At 41.3% G+C, this 16,151-nt stretch overlaps 1 protein-coding gene across 2 annotated transcripts in view; it reads left to right on the top strand.

Annotated features, from left to right (window-relative positions):
* The window catches only part of xrcc4 (X-ray repair complementing defective repair in Chinese hamster cells 4), a 101,263-nt gene that overhangs the window by 24,575 nt on the left and 60,537 nt on the right, over positions 1-16,151 (top strand). For both annotated transcript variants that reach the window (XM_034192387.1, XM_034192385.1), the window contains exons 3-4: positions 1,205-1,395; positions 13,462-13,628. In XM_034192387.1, the coding sequence (XP_034048278.1) occupies positions 1,205-1,395; positions 13,462-13,628 (358 nt within the window). The remainder of the gene's footprint in view (positions 1-1,204; positions 1,396-13,461; positions 13,629-16,151) is intronic.

Below are 16,151 nucleotides of genomic sequence, written 5' to 3'. Positions count from 1 at the left end.
TGAGATAGCTTTTTGTATCCTTCCCCTAAACCATGATGTTGAACAATGTTTGTTTTCAGGTCATTTGAGAGTTGTTTAGAGGCTCCCATGTTGCCACTCATTAGAAGAGATGCAAAGAGGGGAAACATTTACAAATGGCCACTTTAAATACCCTTTCTCATGATTGGATTCACCTGTGTAATGAGGTCAAGGGTAATGACAAGGGTGCCCAAATTTATGCACCTGCCTAATTTTGTTGAAATAATTATTGGACACTTTCTGTAAATACTAGACACTTCATTTCACTTCTCTAATATCAGTGTGTTCGTTTGCTATATGATATTTTTAACTGAAATTTCTGATCCGCACAACCAATGATTTATAAAGGAGAGTCATGGAAATTATCTGGGGTGCCACAATCTTTGCATACAACTGTATTTGGGTGACCAAAAATGTATTGTGGCTGATAAATTTAGGGGTTTGGTGATTAATTTTATTAGCATCTATCTGTGCTAGGTGTGGTGGCTACAAAAGTGTGTGTGTGTGTGTGGTGTGGTGTGTTGTGTGTGTGTGGTGTGTGTGTGTGTGTGTGGGTGTTGTGTGTGTGTGTGTGTGTGTGTGTGTGTATAAAGATAGATGGATATGTATGTTATTTTTTTGTTGTTTTTGTTTTTGCAGTGGTCACAGTACGAGAAAATCTTTTAGCTTTTGATATGTTTCACACAGGCAAAACATCCTGAAACCTGTACAGGATTTTGATTTCACTTACCTAATTTTAGTGTTTTTGTTTTTACATTTGCTGTGTGATAAATGTGTTACATCCATGTCACACAGACTCATACGCTACATGTAAAATTTGTTTTGATGATGAACTGTTTTGGATCTTGATATAATTATGTACAGTATTGCAAAGGTTACTTTTGTCAACATGTAGTGGTGCCTTCACTTATAAATGTTTAGTTCTACATATAAATGTTTAAGTACCTTGTAGTTGTAAATATTCGATGCCTCTTTTGTTTATTTATGTGTGTGTGTGTGTGTGTGTGCGTGCGCGTGCGTGTGTGTGTGTGTGTGTGTCCAAACAGTTTATCTACTTGCTTCCAGAACAGAAGGTTCCTGGTTCAAGGCCACTTGTGCCTGTTCTTCAAATAATGTGGAGTTGCATCAGGAAGGGCATAAGGTATAAAATTTATTTGCAATCGTGCTGATTCCTTGTCCTGTGCAGTGAGTGAGGCAGCAGTGTCTGCTGAGGCAGAAGAGCTGGAGATGGAGAAGGAGAAGTATATTCAGGACCTCCAGCAGGTGCTGACTGGGACAGAAGCCTCCACCAGCTACAGTTTTAGCCTGACACCTTCTCCGCCAGTCCAAAACTCTGCTGTTACCCTGGCCTATGAGAAGGTGCAGAAAGACATCTCGGTGAGTGCTGTGTGTGTGTGTGTGTGTGTGTGTGTGTGTGTGTGTGTGTGTGTGTGTGTGTGTGTGTGTGGTGTGTGTGTGTGTGTGTGTGTGTGTGTGTGTGTGTGTGTGTGTGTGCGAGCGTGCGTGCGCACATCATGTAACAGTTGGAGAGTGATTTAAAATTAAAATTTTCATATGTCTCGGTAGATCAGTCTTAATGTCAACAAACCTGTCAGCTGGTGCTCACTTGGTGTATCTGGTACGTTTTTGATACTCCCACAGTGCTGTGACAAGAAGAGGTGTAAATGAGCGAGACTGAGCAGAGCTGCTGCAGACTGCTCTGTATCTTTCTGTTTAACAGATGCTCTTTCTGTTCCTGAAGTATTCCTGTCAAAAAAATAAATTAAGTTCAGTCACTCTACCGAAGTTTATCCTCCTTGATCAGGCTGCGTGAACACTTCCTCACAGCGTGACATTCCTGTCTCTGGGTCCTCAGCCTTTGACAACTGGAGTACCTGGGAAGTAGGGTCAGGTACTCAGTGTCCTGATCTAAAAATAGCAATGCTATTTCCTTTTTAAATTTCTTAATTAAAAAAACTGCTGTGTAATATCTGCTGTTTATGATTAATGTCTGAAGAGTGCGTGTCATTGTTCACCATCAGCACCACTACCTGTGTTTAAAGATGCAATAGAAGTAGTTCATGATCCAGTAGTCAGTTTTGATTTAATCAGTACCACTTAAGGGGATTACACAACACTTACAACCCAGCCTCAGTATACCACAGCATACACAACAAAATGTATGCTGGCCATCCCAGGGTGGCAGGTGCAGCCAGATAGGGGTCAGGGAAGAATTCCACATGGTCAAAATTGAAAAATACTCCTATCATATTGAAACATGTACCACATTATTTGTATGATCATAAAGATCCCAAAAAGGTACAGGTATATGTGCTTCAGGGGATTCTTGTAGTGTTTCGTCTGCCCTCCCCTGGACCATTTTCCTTTGTTCCTTTCCTTTCCTTTGTTCCTGAGTTGGGAATAGAAGATCTGCTTGGGCCATCATCCATCCCGACAACGTGACCCATCCACCAAAGCTGATTTTTCATAACGCATTCCGTGCTCTGGTGGGTGGATTCAGCCAGGATGTTGATGTTGGTATGGTTGTCTTCCTAACTGATGAGGGGAGGATACTCCTTCGAGTGTCTTCAGTTGGCGGTGGTAGGTAGTCCGGGTCTCAGAGCGGTACAGCAGGGTTGGCATGACGGCTTTGTAGGTGAGCTTTGTCTCGTGTTTGGTCTCGGTTGTTGAAACCATGGATGCGTACCAACCTAAGGCAGTTCTTGCACACTTCAGTTGGTGTTGAATCTTGTCATTAATGTCAGTGATGACAACACACGGCTGACCAGGCATTGAATGCGGGTTATGTTCTCCAGGACCTGTATGTGCAGTTTCACAGCAGCGAGCTTTGGATTGACCATGTTGTGTGGAACCTGATGCAGGATCTGATTTCTCCAGACAGCCTATTTTACTCAGGACGCTCCACAGGAGTGGGCATGACACACTGCCGAACACGTTTGTCAAGACAGTGTAGGCAAGGTGCAATGGTTTGCGTTGCTCTGGATGCTTTTCTTGTAATTGTTGGACAGTGAAGATCATGTCTATAGTCTTCTTGATGGTCTGAAGCCACTCTGGGTTTCAGGAAGGATATTTTCTGCTGGCGATCTCAGATGTTTATTGGCAATCTGTGAAAGAAGCTTTCCTGCAGTAGACAACAAGGAGATACCATGATGGTTTCCACAGTCAGATTGTCTTCTTTCTGCTTGTACAGTAGATGGCGACAAGCATTGGGTCTTTCAGGTTTTCTGGTATTTCTTCCTGAGTCCAGATTTTGATGATGAGTTGGTGTGTGAGTAAGACCATGTGGCCAGTGTTGGACAAATGAAACCTGAACATTAACAGGCTAACCTTGGTACATGTGTTTAATAAATCTTATTTTTGTAGTCTGAATGGTGAATACGCATCATAGTTTTACTTTTGTATGGACATTCAAAATTTGGACCCACTTATTTCCTCAGTAATCGTGGATTAATGACCTAACATAATGAATGAAGCTACCAGTAACTGTTATAAATGCTGACACCGTTGGCATCCAAACCTACATCACATGATAATTTCATTTGATGTCTTAAATATAAATGTGTGTTGTCATTTCGGCTGCTCCCGTCTCGGGACGGGGTCGTCACAGCGGATACAGCCAGATCCACACTGGTAATTGGCACAAGTTTTATGCCGGATGCCCTTCCTGACGCAACTCCAGTTTCACCGGAGAAAAGCACACAGCCTCTGGTGTTCCAAAGAGGTCTCCCATCCAAGTACTAACCAGATGCTGCACTGCTTCTGAGATCTGACGGGATCAGGCTGACACAGAGCAGACCGGCCACATGTCTTAAGTATAAATAAGCATACCAAATCAGCGTGCACACAGTGTCATGATTCGTCCCCAATCGGGGTCATGGTTTTAGTTTGTCTCTTTCCTTTTTCCAACTGTCTGTTCTGGCTCTGATTTATTAGTCATTTTATTTTTGTCACATGTTTGTTCTTTGTTCTGTTTTGCTTTGTCACTTTATTTCTTTGTTACTTTTCATACTTTGGCTGTAGTTCTGTTCTTGTTTTGTTCAGTCAGTCTGTGTTTTCATTGTTTATCATTTAGTTATCATTTGCTTATTTTTGCTGTTTTCATTTCTGTTATTATCTGTAGTGCTTTGGTATCGGGTTTTGTTTTCTGCCATCATGTAGTCTTGGTTTTCTTCTAGTTTGTTTAGCCACTCTGTTTTCTTAATCATTTCCAGTTTAGTTTTGTCTTAATATTTATTTTCTTCTGTATTTGGTTTTGTGTGAATCGCTTTTCACTTCTCGTGTTCATGCTTAGTTCAGGTCCTGTTCATAGTTGTATTGTATTCTGCCCTCTGGTTTTGATTTATGTGTTCTCTTTTGCCCCCATTCCATATATTTGTGTTCACTCCACGCACCTGCCATTGTGTCTTCATCTCTCACTCTGATTCTTTCTGCTTTGTGTTTCTATTCACTCACGTTCTTGGCACCTGTTCTTTTCATCACTCCACCTTGTGTAGTCCTTCCTCACTATCTTGCACCATGTATAATCTTTGTCCGCCAGCCACGCCCCCTTTCTAGATTGTTCACCTCACATGCACCTTGTTTTGTTACCTAATCAGCCCCTGCTTATTTAAACTCCTCCCAGCCACCACACCTCTGCCAGTTTTTTGACTTGTTCACTTACCAGCTCACTTCACAGTCCTGATTTGCCTTGCTGTGTTTTTTTGGATCCTGCTTTGTATTTTTTGACCGCGCCTTTTGCCTTATCTCTGAGAACTGTGTTTGCCCATGCCACTGAACCTTGCCTGACTATGACTACGTTTTTGCCTATCCTTGATTGTGCCTCTGCTCCACTGATTGATCACCTGTGTACCGTACCTGAACCTGGAATAAAGACAACAATTTCTTTTACACCTAAGCCTGGTCTAGGAGTATGCATTGTGGGTCCAGCTGCTTTGGGTGCCAGGCACACTCGGACTGGTAATCTGTGATTTTGGGCATTTGCCCGGTGGGCCGCTGCACGTTTAGACGTGCGTGGGCCGGCCCTCCCAAGTTCACATCGGCCCCGTTCTCTACCCACCGGCCCGTTCTCTACTTTGTAACTGCGAGTAGGTAGTGACAACTCAAAAAAACGTTATTGAGGTTTAACTTTTACTATTAATTGATAGGGAGGTACGTGCAGTTTATATACCCTTTACTTGTAGTAAACGTCTTTGTGACGGTTGGAATATGGTGTAATTTTCTTTTTCTTTTTTAAACTGTAATCCTTGCAACAAACTAAATTATAATAAATATTACTTTGTTTAAGCAAAACTACGATGTTCCTCTTGTATTTGGCGGATTTATGTCCAAAGATTTTGCAAAAAATGTGTTGCGGTGCATGGGGGTACATCTAAAGGCTGTCGTTTTCCGTCTGATGTGCAGTGTTGCCAGATTGGGCAGTTTCCCATTGGGCTGTTTAGGATGGCCGTCTGCGGTAAAAAATGTTTTTCTGTAGATTTATGGCCATAGAGATCAGACTTTTGTTCAAATTGGGCGAGATTTAGTGCATCCAGGCGGTTTTTGAGCATTTTTTTGGGCTGGAAATCATCAGTCAGTCACATCTGGCAACGCTGCTGATGTGATGAGTGGCGCAGGTCCATGGGAACACGGATGCATGTCGCGAATATATTTTCACTAGATAAATTATGGAAAGAGGTGGCAAAAAGAGGAAGGGGGGAGGGAGAAGATTCAGGACAAAAAGCAGAAAGCTCTACAGCTGAGGCTTCCGGGTGTTTTAAAATAGATAATTTGTTTGCTGTGGCCAATACTACTTCTAGCGTTGCTGCTAGTGCTCCCGACGTCCCTACTACAACGGTGTGAAAATGAACTTCAAGGCGGGAAAATGAGGACAACTTTACTGGAGAGGTTAGTCCAGGCTCAAAGCCAGTTGATGTCTATGTTGGGTCAGAATCAGAGGATTTCGTGTCCAGTGAGCAGGTTGTGGGAAAGGACGCACAGGAGATGACAGAACCTGAAGTTCATCATGGTAGTGCTTCTACTGTCAACGTCCCTTCAGCTACGTCTGAGGCCGAGCCTGCTATGGATTATTTCAGCCGCCTGAACCGAAACGAGCTGTCTTTATTTTTTGAAAAACACCGAACACAAAAAAGACCCTGAATAAGTGGTTGTGTTCCCCGAGACTGTCTGCTGTAAGGTAAGATAAACTAAACACACAGACACACACTACCTCTCTCTCTCACTCACACACACTCTCTCTCACTCACATACTCCACACACTTTGGAGACACAAAAGACTTTTTTCCGCTTGTGTGCTTTAGCTTTCATTTTGTACTATGATCAAGGTGAAATGACAGTGAAAGTGTGTGTTTAGGGGTGTGTTCATGGTGTTTAGGTGTATAGTATTTGTTCATTGGGGGTTCGGTATGGACGGGTGGGTGTGCGTGTTTGGGGGTGGATTTTGTCGGGCCAATAGTGGGCTGGTCCAGAGGAAAAATGCCAGGGTCGAAATTGTTTCCAGTCCGACCCTGGTGCCAGGCACCCTCACAGCATTACACTCAGAGCTTTTTATCTTTTCTACATTCTGCTGCAAGCAGGTGGTTTTAATTTTTACATACCCACAAATGGAGATGTTGGCAGAAATCATCAAACGCACTACACATTTCACTCATGGTAACAGCAATATGCCACTTAACTTACTCATTGTAATGACAACATAATACTTAACTAAACTGACTTAATTGCATTGAACTACAAAAACACAATAAACCAATAACACTAACCACACTGTTAAACGAGCATGAACCACATTAACATTTAAAACCCAAACTCCCGTGGTGCATTGCAGCACAGTGTTCATTGTTCACTGTTAATATCACTCATTTCTCCAAAAATATTACTCCTATCAACTTTCTTTTTTCGCAGCATTCATCCTTGACCCAAAATACATAAACATGCCAAACGTCAAATGTCAGCTCTCCTGAGTTTCCTCGTGATTGAAGCTATACACACGCATGCATGCACGCACGCACACACACAGAGGGCACTTGACTATATCATTGGGTTTGATATTACATGTATTTTGAACTAAGATATTTTCATTTCTTCAATATGCTTCTGTTTTCACGCAAAGAACACCTCAACACTGAGGTACCTGCATGGTGGATCAGGGCCAGAAAAACGCACCACATGGCCACAATGTCAGAGTATTATTTTAAGTGTATAATGCCTTGATTCCACCGAGCAGTCTGGGTTGGTGTGGGTCCGAACGGTTCGGTCTGGTTTGGCTTATATTTCCACCACCAGTACCTTTTGTTTGGTAGGCGAACCATGTAGCTGTTGGCATGCATGCATATGCTGTCGCAAGACCTCACCCCCTCCATACGGAGTCTTTACCATGTAATTGAACTGTTTTTATTTAATTTTGTCTTGGTGGATCATGGAATTTATTTTCATGTGCAGAATGCTGAGGAGTCGACTGACGGATGTGGTAAATGCCAACATGAATGAATGAGGACCTGTGATTCTTCCAGCTTTTACAATAAGTTAATTTTCTTGTTGTGGAACAAAGCACCGGCTTCCTCTGGTTCAGGCTGAGAAACGCACCGGAGCAGACAAACACAGAAGGACTTCTTTTAAAATGCTACATTTCTTCAGCCACGACAAGGGATTAAAATATTTCTTAGAGGTCGTTTCCCAAAGTCAGGACGCTTTATGTGGATAAGTTATAGCCAGGCTGTGATGATGAATCCGACTGAAACAACGTAAGAGGTAAAATTAAGACTTTATATTTACTCAGTGTATGAATGGTTTTATTATTTGTAACCGTTTAAACTGTTCACATGACTGCAGCTTTTGCTTTTTGTTGTTAAGCCAGTCAATGCACAGCAGCGTGTTGGCACCTCCCTTTTGTAACTGGTCCATTATTTTGGGACCCCAACCATGAGGTGCTTAAAAATTGGTACAGTACATGTCAGTTATTTTGGTACCCGTTCCTAAATCTGAATGTGGAAACGCACAAAATAGCATGCTGTACCAATCCTGACCACTTGGTGGAAACGTCAAATTAAAAAAACAAAAAAACAACACGACTTGTACTCCAGAAAAAACAAATCCAATATCTCTGATTTCATCTTCTTATTTTGGAATATTTTCATTTTTTTAACTAGTGTCTTTTCTCATTACTGACAGTAAACTGAATTTATTTGGGTTGTAGACAGTGCAAGATATTGTGTGTTCTGTCACTTGGAGCAATCAACTAAATGATTTTTCATTTTCTCGATTAATTGATAATGAAAATTTCCATTAATTTCAGTTTCAGCAAAGTTTCATATATAGTAAAAGTCAAATGCTTGGACACACTTAGATGGGAAGGTGTGTCCATATTTTTGACCCGGCAGTGTAAAGCTTTGCGTGATCCTGAATAAATCAAAGCAACTTTTAAGTCTGATGCTTTGGGGGTTAATATTGGAGCCATTTCCAGACACGGTTCACTCGCTCCCTGTCTACTGGAAACTCTGAAGATTTCACTTTTAACACCAACTCTGCCCGTAGACTAATAACTCTGCAAGATGTGATATCCTACTGATGAGGCTGTGGTACAGTGAATAGTTTTAAAAGCTGGTGGAGGTTTAAGAACTTTCTCCAAAATCAGCTAAATGTTTGCAGGATTCAGTGAACAATGAGGAGAAAAAAAGCTGTTTTTTGGTTTTCATGTTGGCACATTAATTGCCTAACCTCAAGAAAGAAACGACCACTAATGAAGAACACACCGAGATACAGTGTACGTATGTGGTAAACTATAGTTTTGAAGGATGTGTTTTATTTGGGTTTGATTTGCTTGTGTGGGAACACAGATGTGTTTGGCAATCAAGTGAATAATCTCCACTCAGGGGTCATGTGCACACTCATTCATGCTCACATGATGTAAACACAAGACTTTGTTACCATGGTAATAATGATTGAATGGAAATCTCACCATGTCTGTTGCAACAAAGGGGAAATGAATAAATGTTCCTTTCAAAAAGATGAGAGTTTGAAAGAGTGGATTTGCAGAAGTGCACTGGAATGTTTCACCAGAGGTATCCTAAATTTTCTCTTGCTCATCATAAAAACCAGTACATCTGTTGTAAATTTATTAATGAAAGGCCCGTATCTATTTCCTGGGCATTCTCCACTTCGTAGAGGACCTTGCTTAGACGTGTGCACATTTAGGAGAGGATAACAACTGTTCAAGACTAATGTGACCCCAATGAACAACTTGGCATATGTGCCAAAATCTCTATCCGGGATGAACAGCCCAAAAATGACCACTGCCTTTTCTTCATATACAGCTGTATTTTCTAAACTGCAACACCTACAGACTTTCCAAGGTACTCAATATGTTCAGAATGACCAGTACATGTTTGGGAGGGTCATAGAAGAGTGTAAAATTTCTATTTTGATATTTTAAGAGAAAATAGCTGAAATAAGTGGGTCATCTTATTACCGTACATCGAAAGAAAGCAAACATTTGCCAAATATAATGAAATTTTATTTTCAGTCGTACTGTTATCAATAGAATATTGATTTAAAGTAAAAAATACAAAAAATGTTTCTTTAGCAGACAGCAGTATCTACAGATCTTTAATTTTTTAAAGATTATCAGGGAAATTTTAAATAAAAAATAATAAACACAACAAAATCCACATATGGAGATTATGCTCATTCAGTGTTTACACTCTTCTATGACTCTTCTAAACATGTACGACAACCCCAGTTCCACTGAAGTTGTGACGTTGTGTAAAATGTAAATAAAAACAGAATATTATGATTTGCAAATCATCTTCAACCTGTATTCAGTTGAATACACCACAAAGACAAGATATTTAATGTTCAAACTGATAACTTTATTGTTTTTGTGTAATATTGCTCATTTTGAAATGGATGCCTGCAACACATTTCATAAAAGCTGGGACAGTGGTATGTTTACAGCTGTGTTACATCACATTTCCTTCTAACAACACTCAATAAGCATTTGGGTACTGAGGACACTAATTGTTGAAGCTTTGTAGGTGGAATTCTTTCCCATTCTTGCTTGATGTACAACTTCAGTTGTTCAACAATCCGGGGTCTCCTTTGTCGTATTTTGTGCTTCATAATGCACCGCACATTTTCAATGGGCGACAGGTCTGGACTGCAGGCAGGCCAGTCTAGTACCCGCACTCTTTTACTATGAAGCCACGCTGTTGTAATACGTGCAGAATGTGGCTTGACATTGTCTTGCTGAAATAAGCAGGGATGTCCCTGCAAAGACGTTGCTTAGATGGCCTGGATGTACCTTTCAGCATTGATGGTGCCATCACAGATGTGTAAGTTGCCCATGCCATGGGCACTAACACACCCCCATACCATCACAGATGCTGGATTTTGAACTTTGCGCTGGTAACAATCTGGATGGTCTTTTTCCTCTTTTGTCCGGAGGACACAATGGCCATATTTCCAAAAACAATTTGAAATGTGGACTCAACAGACCACAGCACACTTTTCCACTTTGCATCTGTCCATTTCAAATAAGCTCAGGCCCAGAGAAGACGGCTGCACAAAAACAAAAACAAAAAAAATTAGCAGTGTGAACATTAAATATCTTGTCTTTGTCATGTATTCAGTTGAATATAGGTTGAAGAGGATTTACAAATCATTGTATTCTGTTTTTTGAGCTGTTTTTTCTGTTTTTTATATTTTGTTTTTCTGAGCTCAGGCCCAGAGTAGGTGGCGGTGCTTCTGGATGTTGTTGATGTTCGGCTTTTGCTTTGCATGGTAGAGTTTTAACTTGCACTTGTAGATGTAGCAATGAACTGTGTTAACTAACAGTGATTTTCTGAAGTGTTCCTGAGCCCACGCGGTAAGATCCTTTACACAATGATGTCGGTTTTTAATGCAGTGCTGTCTGAATGATCGAAGGTCACGAGCATTCAGTGTTGGTTTTCGGCCTTTCCACTTATGTGTAGAAAGTTCTCCAGATTCTCTGAATCTTCTGATTTTATTATGGACTGTAGATGATGGAATCCCTAAATTCCTTGCAATTGGACATTGAGAAACATTGATCTTAAACTGTTGGGCTATTTTTTCACACAGTTGTTCACAGAGTGGTGATCCTCGCCCCATCGTTGCTTGTGAATGGCTGAGCCTTTTGGGGATGCTCCTTTTATACCCAATCATGACACTCACCTGTTTCCACTTAACCTGATCACCTGTGCAATATTCCAAAGGGGTATTTTTTGAAGATTCATCAACTTTCCCAGTCTTTTGTCCCAGCTTTTTTGAAATGTCTTGCAGGCATCCATTTCAAAATGAGCAAATATTTGCACAAAAACAAAAAGTCTCACTTTGAACATTAAATATCTTGTCTTTGTGCTGCATTTAATTGAATATAGGTTGAAGAGGATTTGCAAATCATAATATTCTGTTTTTATTTACATTTCACACAACGTCCCAACTTCATTGGAATTGGGGTTGTAGTCATTCTGAACATATTGAGTACCTTGGAAAATCTGTAGGTGAGCAATTTAGACAATACAGCTGTATTTGAAGTAACACTTGGGACGAAAAAGGGCATTGTCATTTTTGGGCTATTCATCCCGATAGAGATTTTGGTGCATGTCCCAAGTTCATTGGGGTTATATTAGTCTAGAACGTTTGTTGTCCTCTTCTAAATGACATGCATACATGTCTAAACTAGGTCCTACACAAACTGATAGTGGCTCATATTCATTTCTGTAAAACAATAAGGCCCAGACCTGAAACTCTCCCACACATACATGTTTCTTGAGGTGGTTAGTGTATCAAACATGTATTTGTGATGATCCACTTTGCCAGGACTTTTCTGATGTGAACTTACTAAGAAATACCTTTTGAAATCTATATTCTATTTTATTTATGAGGGTCGGCTGAGGAGTTCTGCCTCCTACATGATTATTTCAATAACAATCAAGATACATCTGCTTAAAATTTGCATTGTTCTCATTGTTTTGGTGTCATTCATTTTTCACAGAGTTACCTTCTCTTTCCACACACTTCCGCCCGTGGTGGACAGGTTCTTGCGTCTCTTTAAAGAAAAAAAATCTGGTGTCTGTTCTCTGCTCCAGTGGCGCACAGCTGCTTGCACCTTTGCATCATTAGTGTAACTGGTAAAAGGAAAAAGGAAAAAGTCAGAGACCGTGACATCACGGCTATATGGTGGGTGTGGTAAGATTTGAGATGCTGTCGTGCATTGTATGTGTGTGGATGAGCTTTGTCATGCTGCAGAAGTCCGTCTTCTCCAGGATGAATCCGCTTCAACCGTGCACACAGCTTTTGCAAAGTGTCCACACAGTGATTAGAGCTGATAGTGTTGATCTATGGTGAGGTCTATACTGTCTGTGGGGAGGTCTATGGTGAGGTCTGTACTGTCACACCTGCACTTGATGCTGTACATCTGTGATTGTTATGAGGTGCCCCCTACAGGCCTGGTTATGCCGACTCGTCATGGCCGGATTTTCACCCTCCAGACCTCCAGACTCTGGACTGACATCTACAGATGTGTTGCCGTAGATGACACCTATTCATCAATGCATGCCCACAGTGTCACCGACCTCCGCTGGAGAATTCATTAACAGATCGTTGTTTAAAACACATCTTATTGATTTATTTTACAGACTACTGTGCTCATGTGTTACTATGAAGGCCAGTCTGCACATGCCTGAAACTGCAGGTGAAAACTGTTGGCTGTGGCCATAGTCAGTGCTTAACTGATTACTTTTGTACCAGTTTCAGTTTGACAGCTTGCTGGTTATTGAAATAATCACTTTGGAGGTAGAACCTTTCCTGTTATTATGTCCGCCGAGAACTTAATAAAATCATCAGTGTTTATTTATTTGTCTGTCTGTTAGCAAGATTACGTCAAAACTACTGCATGGGTTTTGACGATATTTTCACCACAAATAGATGTTAGACAATGGAAGACTCCATTAAATTTTGGAGGTGATCCAGATTCTGGATCAAGATTTCCCTTTATATAGGTTTTGAAGGATTACTTCAAAAGTACTTCACGGATTCTCACCAAATTTTGCACCACAGATAGTTATTAGGGCATGGAAGACTCCACTGAATTTTGGAGGTGATCCATATCTGGATTGGCGGATGTCAGAAATCTGTGATTACTCTTGTTATTTTATTAAGTTGATGGGTGACATAGTGGTTTAGTTCTTAGCGCTATTGCCTCTCAACAAGAAGGTCTCAAGTTTGCTCCCCACCTGGTCCTTGCTGTGTGGAGTTCGCATTTTCTCCCTGTGGTGAAACTTTTTTAATTCACTCTTTGTCTCATGAATTATTAATACGTGATTTTGTATTTTTGTCAATGTACGGAATCCGACAAGATACAAATAATCTGGTCTCATGTATTGCTGAAGTGGTTTCTGATTTATCTTCATTCTCAATCCAATCTTCCAGTTCAGGTTGGGTTCTGTTTTGCTGAATGCAGACCCAGGGCCAGCGGAGGTGGTGAGAGAGTTACTTATCCACAGTCTGCAGAGGGGCAACAAACTGCAGCGCCACAACCAAAAACTGGAGGAGCAGTACCAAAAATTGAGACAAGAACAGGAACGCATCATTGCAGAGTAACTACATACACAAAAATCACTTCAATGTCTCACAGTCTGAGCACATGTAACACTTATTACACCCCCCCCCCCACTTTAAAAAGTGTTTATTAAAACGGAATTACTAAACGCATAAGGATCATATGTATTCAGTGCCATATAACTTTTACAGTTCACCAACATTGGATTTAGTCATTTAAATATTCATATTTTAAGTTTTAAAGCCTGTCACTAACACCCACATACTATTGATCAGTCTTTTTATCTTAGTGCATGTTCTGTATCCTTGTTTATGTTAACTTAAAAATAGCATATGAGGCTAATATATGGTGAAAGTTCCAGTGGTCTGATGTCAGTGATATTTTGTGAAGTGATGGTTCTTTTTTTTTCAAGGAAAGATTGAGCAAATTCTGCTGGTGAACTAATTCCTCCTCTGAGTTTTCACTTCCCATTTACTTAATGAGATTTATGAGCAATGCAAGACAGGTTTTCCTTTTATGTTTTATTTCATAATGTAGCCCCAGAGGGTCTGAACATTTCTGATTTCAGGAAATTACAGTTTGTCTCATTTCGTGTCTATAGTTAATAGTAAATCCAAGGTTGACCTGCATGTCCTTCTTGACACAACTACACATTACATGGAGAAATGTGGCAGAGGTGGGGGTTTGAACTGGGCACTGGAGAGGTGCATTGGGATTGTTCAACGTAAGTAAGCCCCTTCGGCTGCTCCCTTGTTTGCACTCGGTGTTGCCACAGCAAATCCAAGGCGGATCCAAGGCATGTTGAATTGGCACAAGTTTTACGCCGGATGCCCTTCCTGATGCAACTCCACATTACATGGAGAAATGTGGCAGGGGTGGGATTTGAATCGAGAACCTACCGCACTGAATCCAAGCGCACTAACCACTTGGCCACCACCCTGCGCCGGATTGTTCAACGTCTTCATGTCTTTAAACTAAATGAAAACATCCAAATAGTAGTGCTATTCCTGACCAGTGTGTCAAAAGACATACAGGCCAGGGAATCTAAAAAAAAAAAAAAAAAAAAAAAAATTAGGGGAGGTGATGGCCTAGTGGTTAAGCATTGGGCTTCAGACCAGAGGATCCTCTGTTCAAATCTCAGCCTGACCGAAAAATCACTAAGGGCCCTTGGGCAAGGTCCTTAATCCCCTATTTGCACTCGGTGTGTAGTGGGCACCTTGTATGGCAGCAGCCTGACATTGGGGTGAATGTGAGGCATTTGATGTGTAAAGCGCTTTGAGCGTCTGATGCAGATGGAAAAGCGCTATATAAATGCAGTCCATTTACCCTTTACAATCCCGTGAATCTCTTTATTAATAGCTTAAATTATGTGTTTTCTCCCGCGGGATGGGAGGAGACACAAAAGGAATGTATCTCTATTACTGTGTGGGCATAAGTTCTCAGCGTTTCGCTGGTGCGGGTGGGACTCGACAGACAGTGCGGAAACAAGCGGGAGTGTAACACGTTGTGGTTGCAGGCAGCAGAGGTGGGAGTAAGTCACTGTCAAGTCATTCTCAAGTCCCAAGTCAACTTTCAAGTCAGATGTCAAACACTTGATGGTCATTATGACTTGAGACTTGACTTGGGACTTCCTGATTCATGATTTGAGAGTGACTTGATGGTGACTTACTCCGACCTCTGGCAGGCAGTAACTGTCCGAAATTCAGCGGCAGTGGGGGGAATGGGATGAAGAAATTAGTCCCACGCAGGGCTCTACCAGGAACCACTTGGCCACCATCTCTGACTGACTGCATCTGTAGTTAATATTTAGAGTTAATGAAGCTACAAAGCCCCTTTTATGTCTTTAAAGAAAATCATTCTTACCTCACAACAAGACAAACATCTAAACTTCTTTATAATTCAAATCATTAAAGCAGTCTGGCAGCATGTTTCACTCACACTGTGGAATTACCCTGGGTTCTGATTTGCAACCACCCAGGCAGACCACTGATCCATCCTCACCTACTGTATCTGCTGCAGCTGATGGATTGAGGTTATCCTCTTGGCCTCTTCTAGTTGATGGCATCATGAACACTGAGGCACCTGTAGATCACGCTCATGAAAGTGTCACAGTTAACCTCTTCTCGTAATTCAAGTCGCACTCATTCCAGCACTACCTAACATGTAGAAGACCTCCAGTCATTGCATTAGGTCAGTGGTTAAAAGTCAGTGATTGACTTCTTTGGTGTGAATCCAGATTAGTCTGGTTGTGAATTATCCTTCAAAGTATCCCGCTTGGCAAAGAAAGCAATGTAATTGCAACCACCAGAACCCTGACACAGCGAGATGTCTTACATCTTGGCAACAGGATTAGTATCCAGCCAAAGAGGACACCACAGTAGAGTCATCTGTTAGGACCATGCAGTCCCTTGCCATTCCTGTGATGGGGCAAAATGGATGTCCGTAGGAACACGGTGATTAATTTCCTCTGTAATCTGTCTGATATTCAGAGTGGCCTCAAAGATGAATCATCGATGAATCCAGTCTAGTTCCTGACAGATTTAAGGATTCCATATTCCCC

This window comes from Thalassophryne amazonica, chromosome 17 (genome assembly GCF_902500255.1).
Source record: "Thalassophryne amazonica chromosome 17, fThaAma1.1, whole genome shotgun sequence".
In the NCBI taxonomy this organism is placed as follows: domain Eukaryota; kingdom Metazoa; phylum Chordata; class Actinopteri; order Batrachoidiformes; family Batrachoididae; genus Thalassophryne; species Thalassophryne amazonica.
Note: the sequence above shows the minus strand (reverse complement) of the source record. Positions and strands in the feature narration are given on the sequence as shown.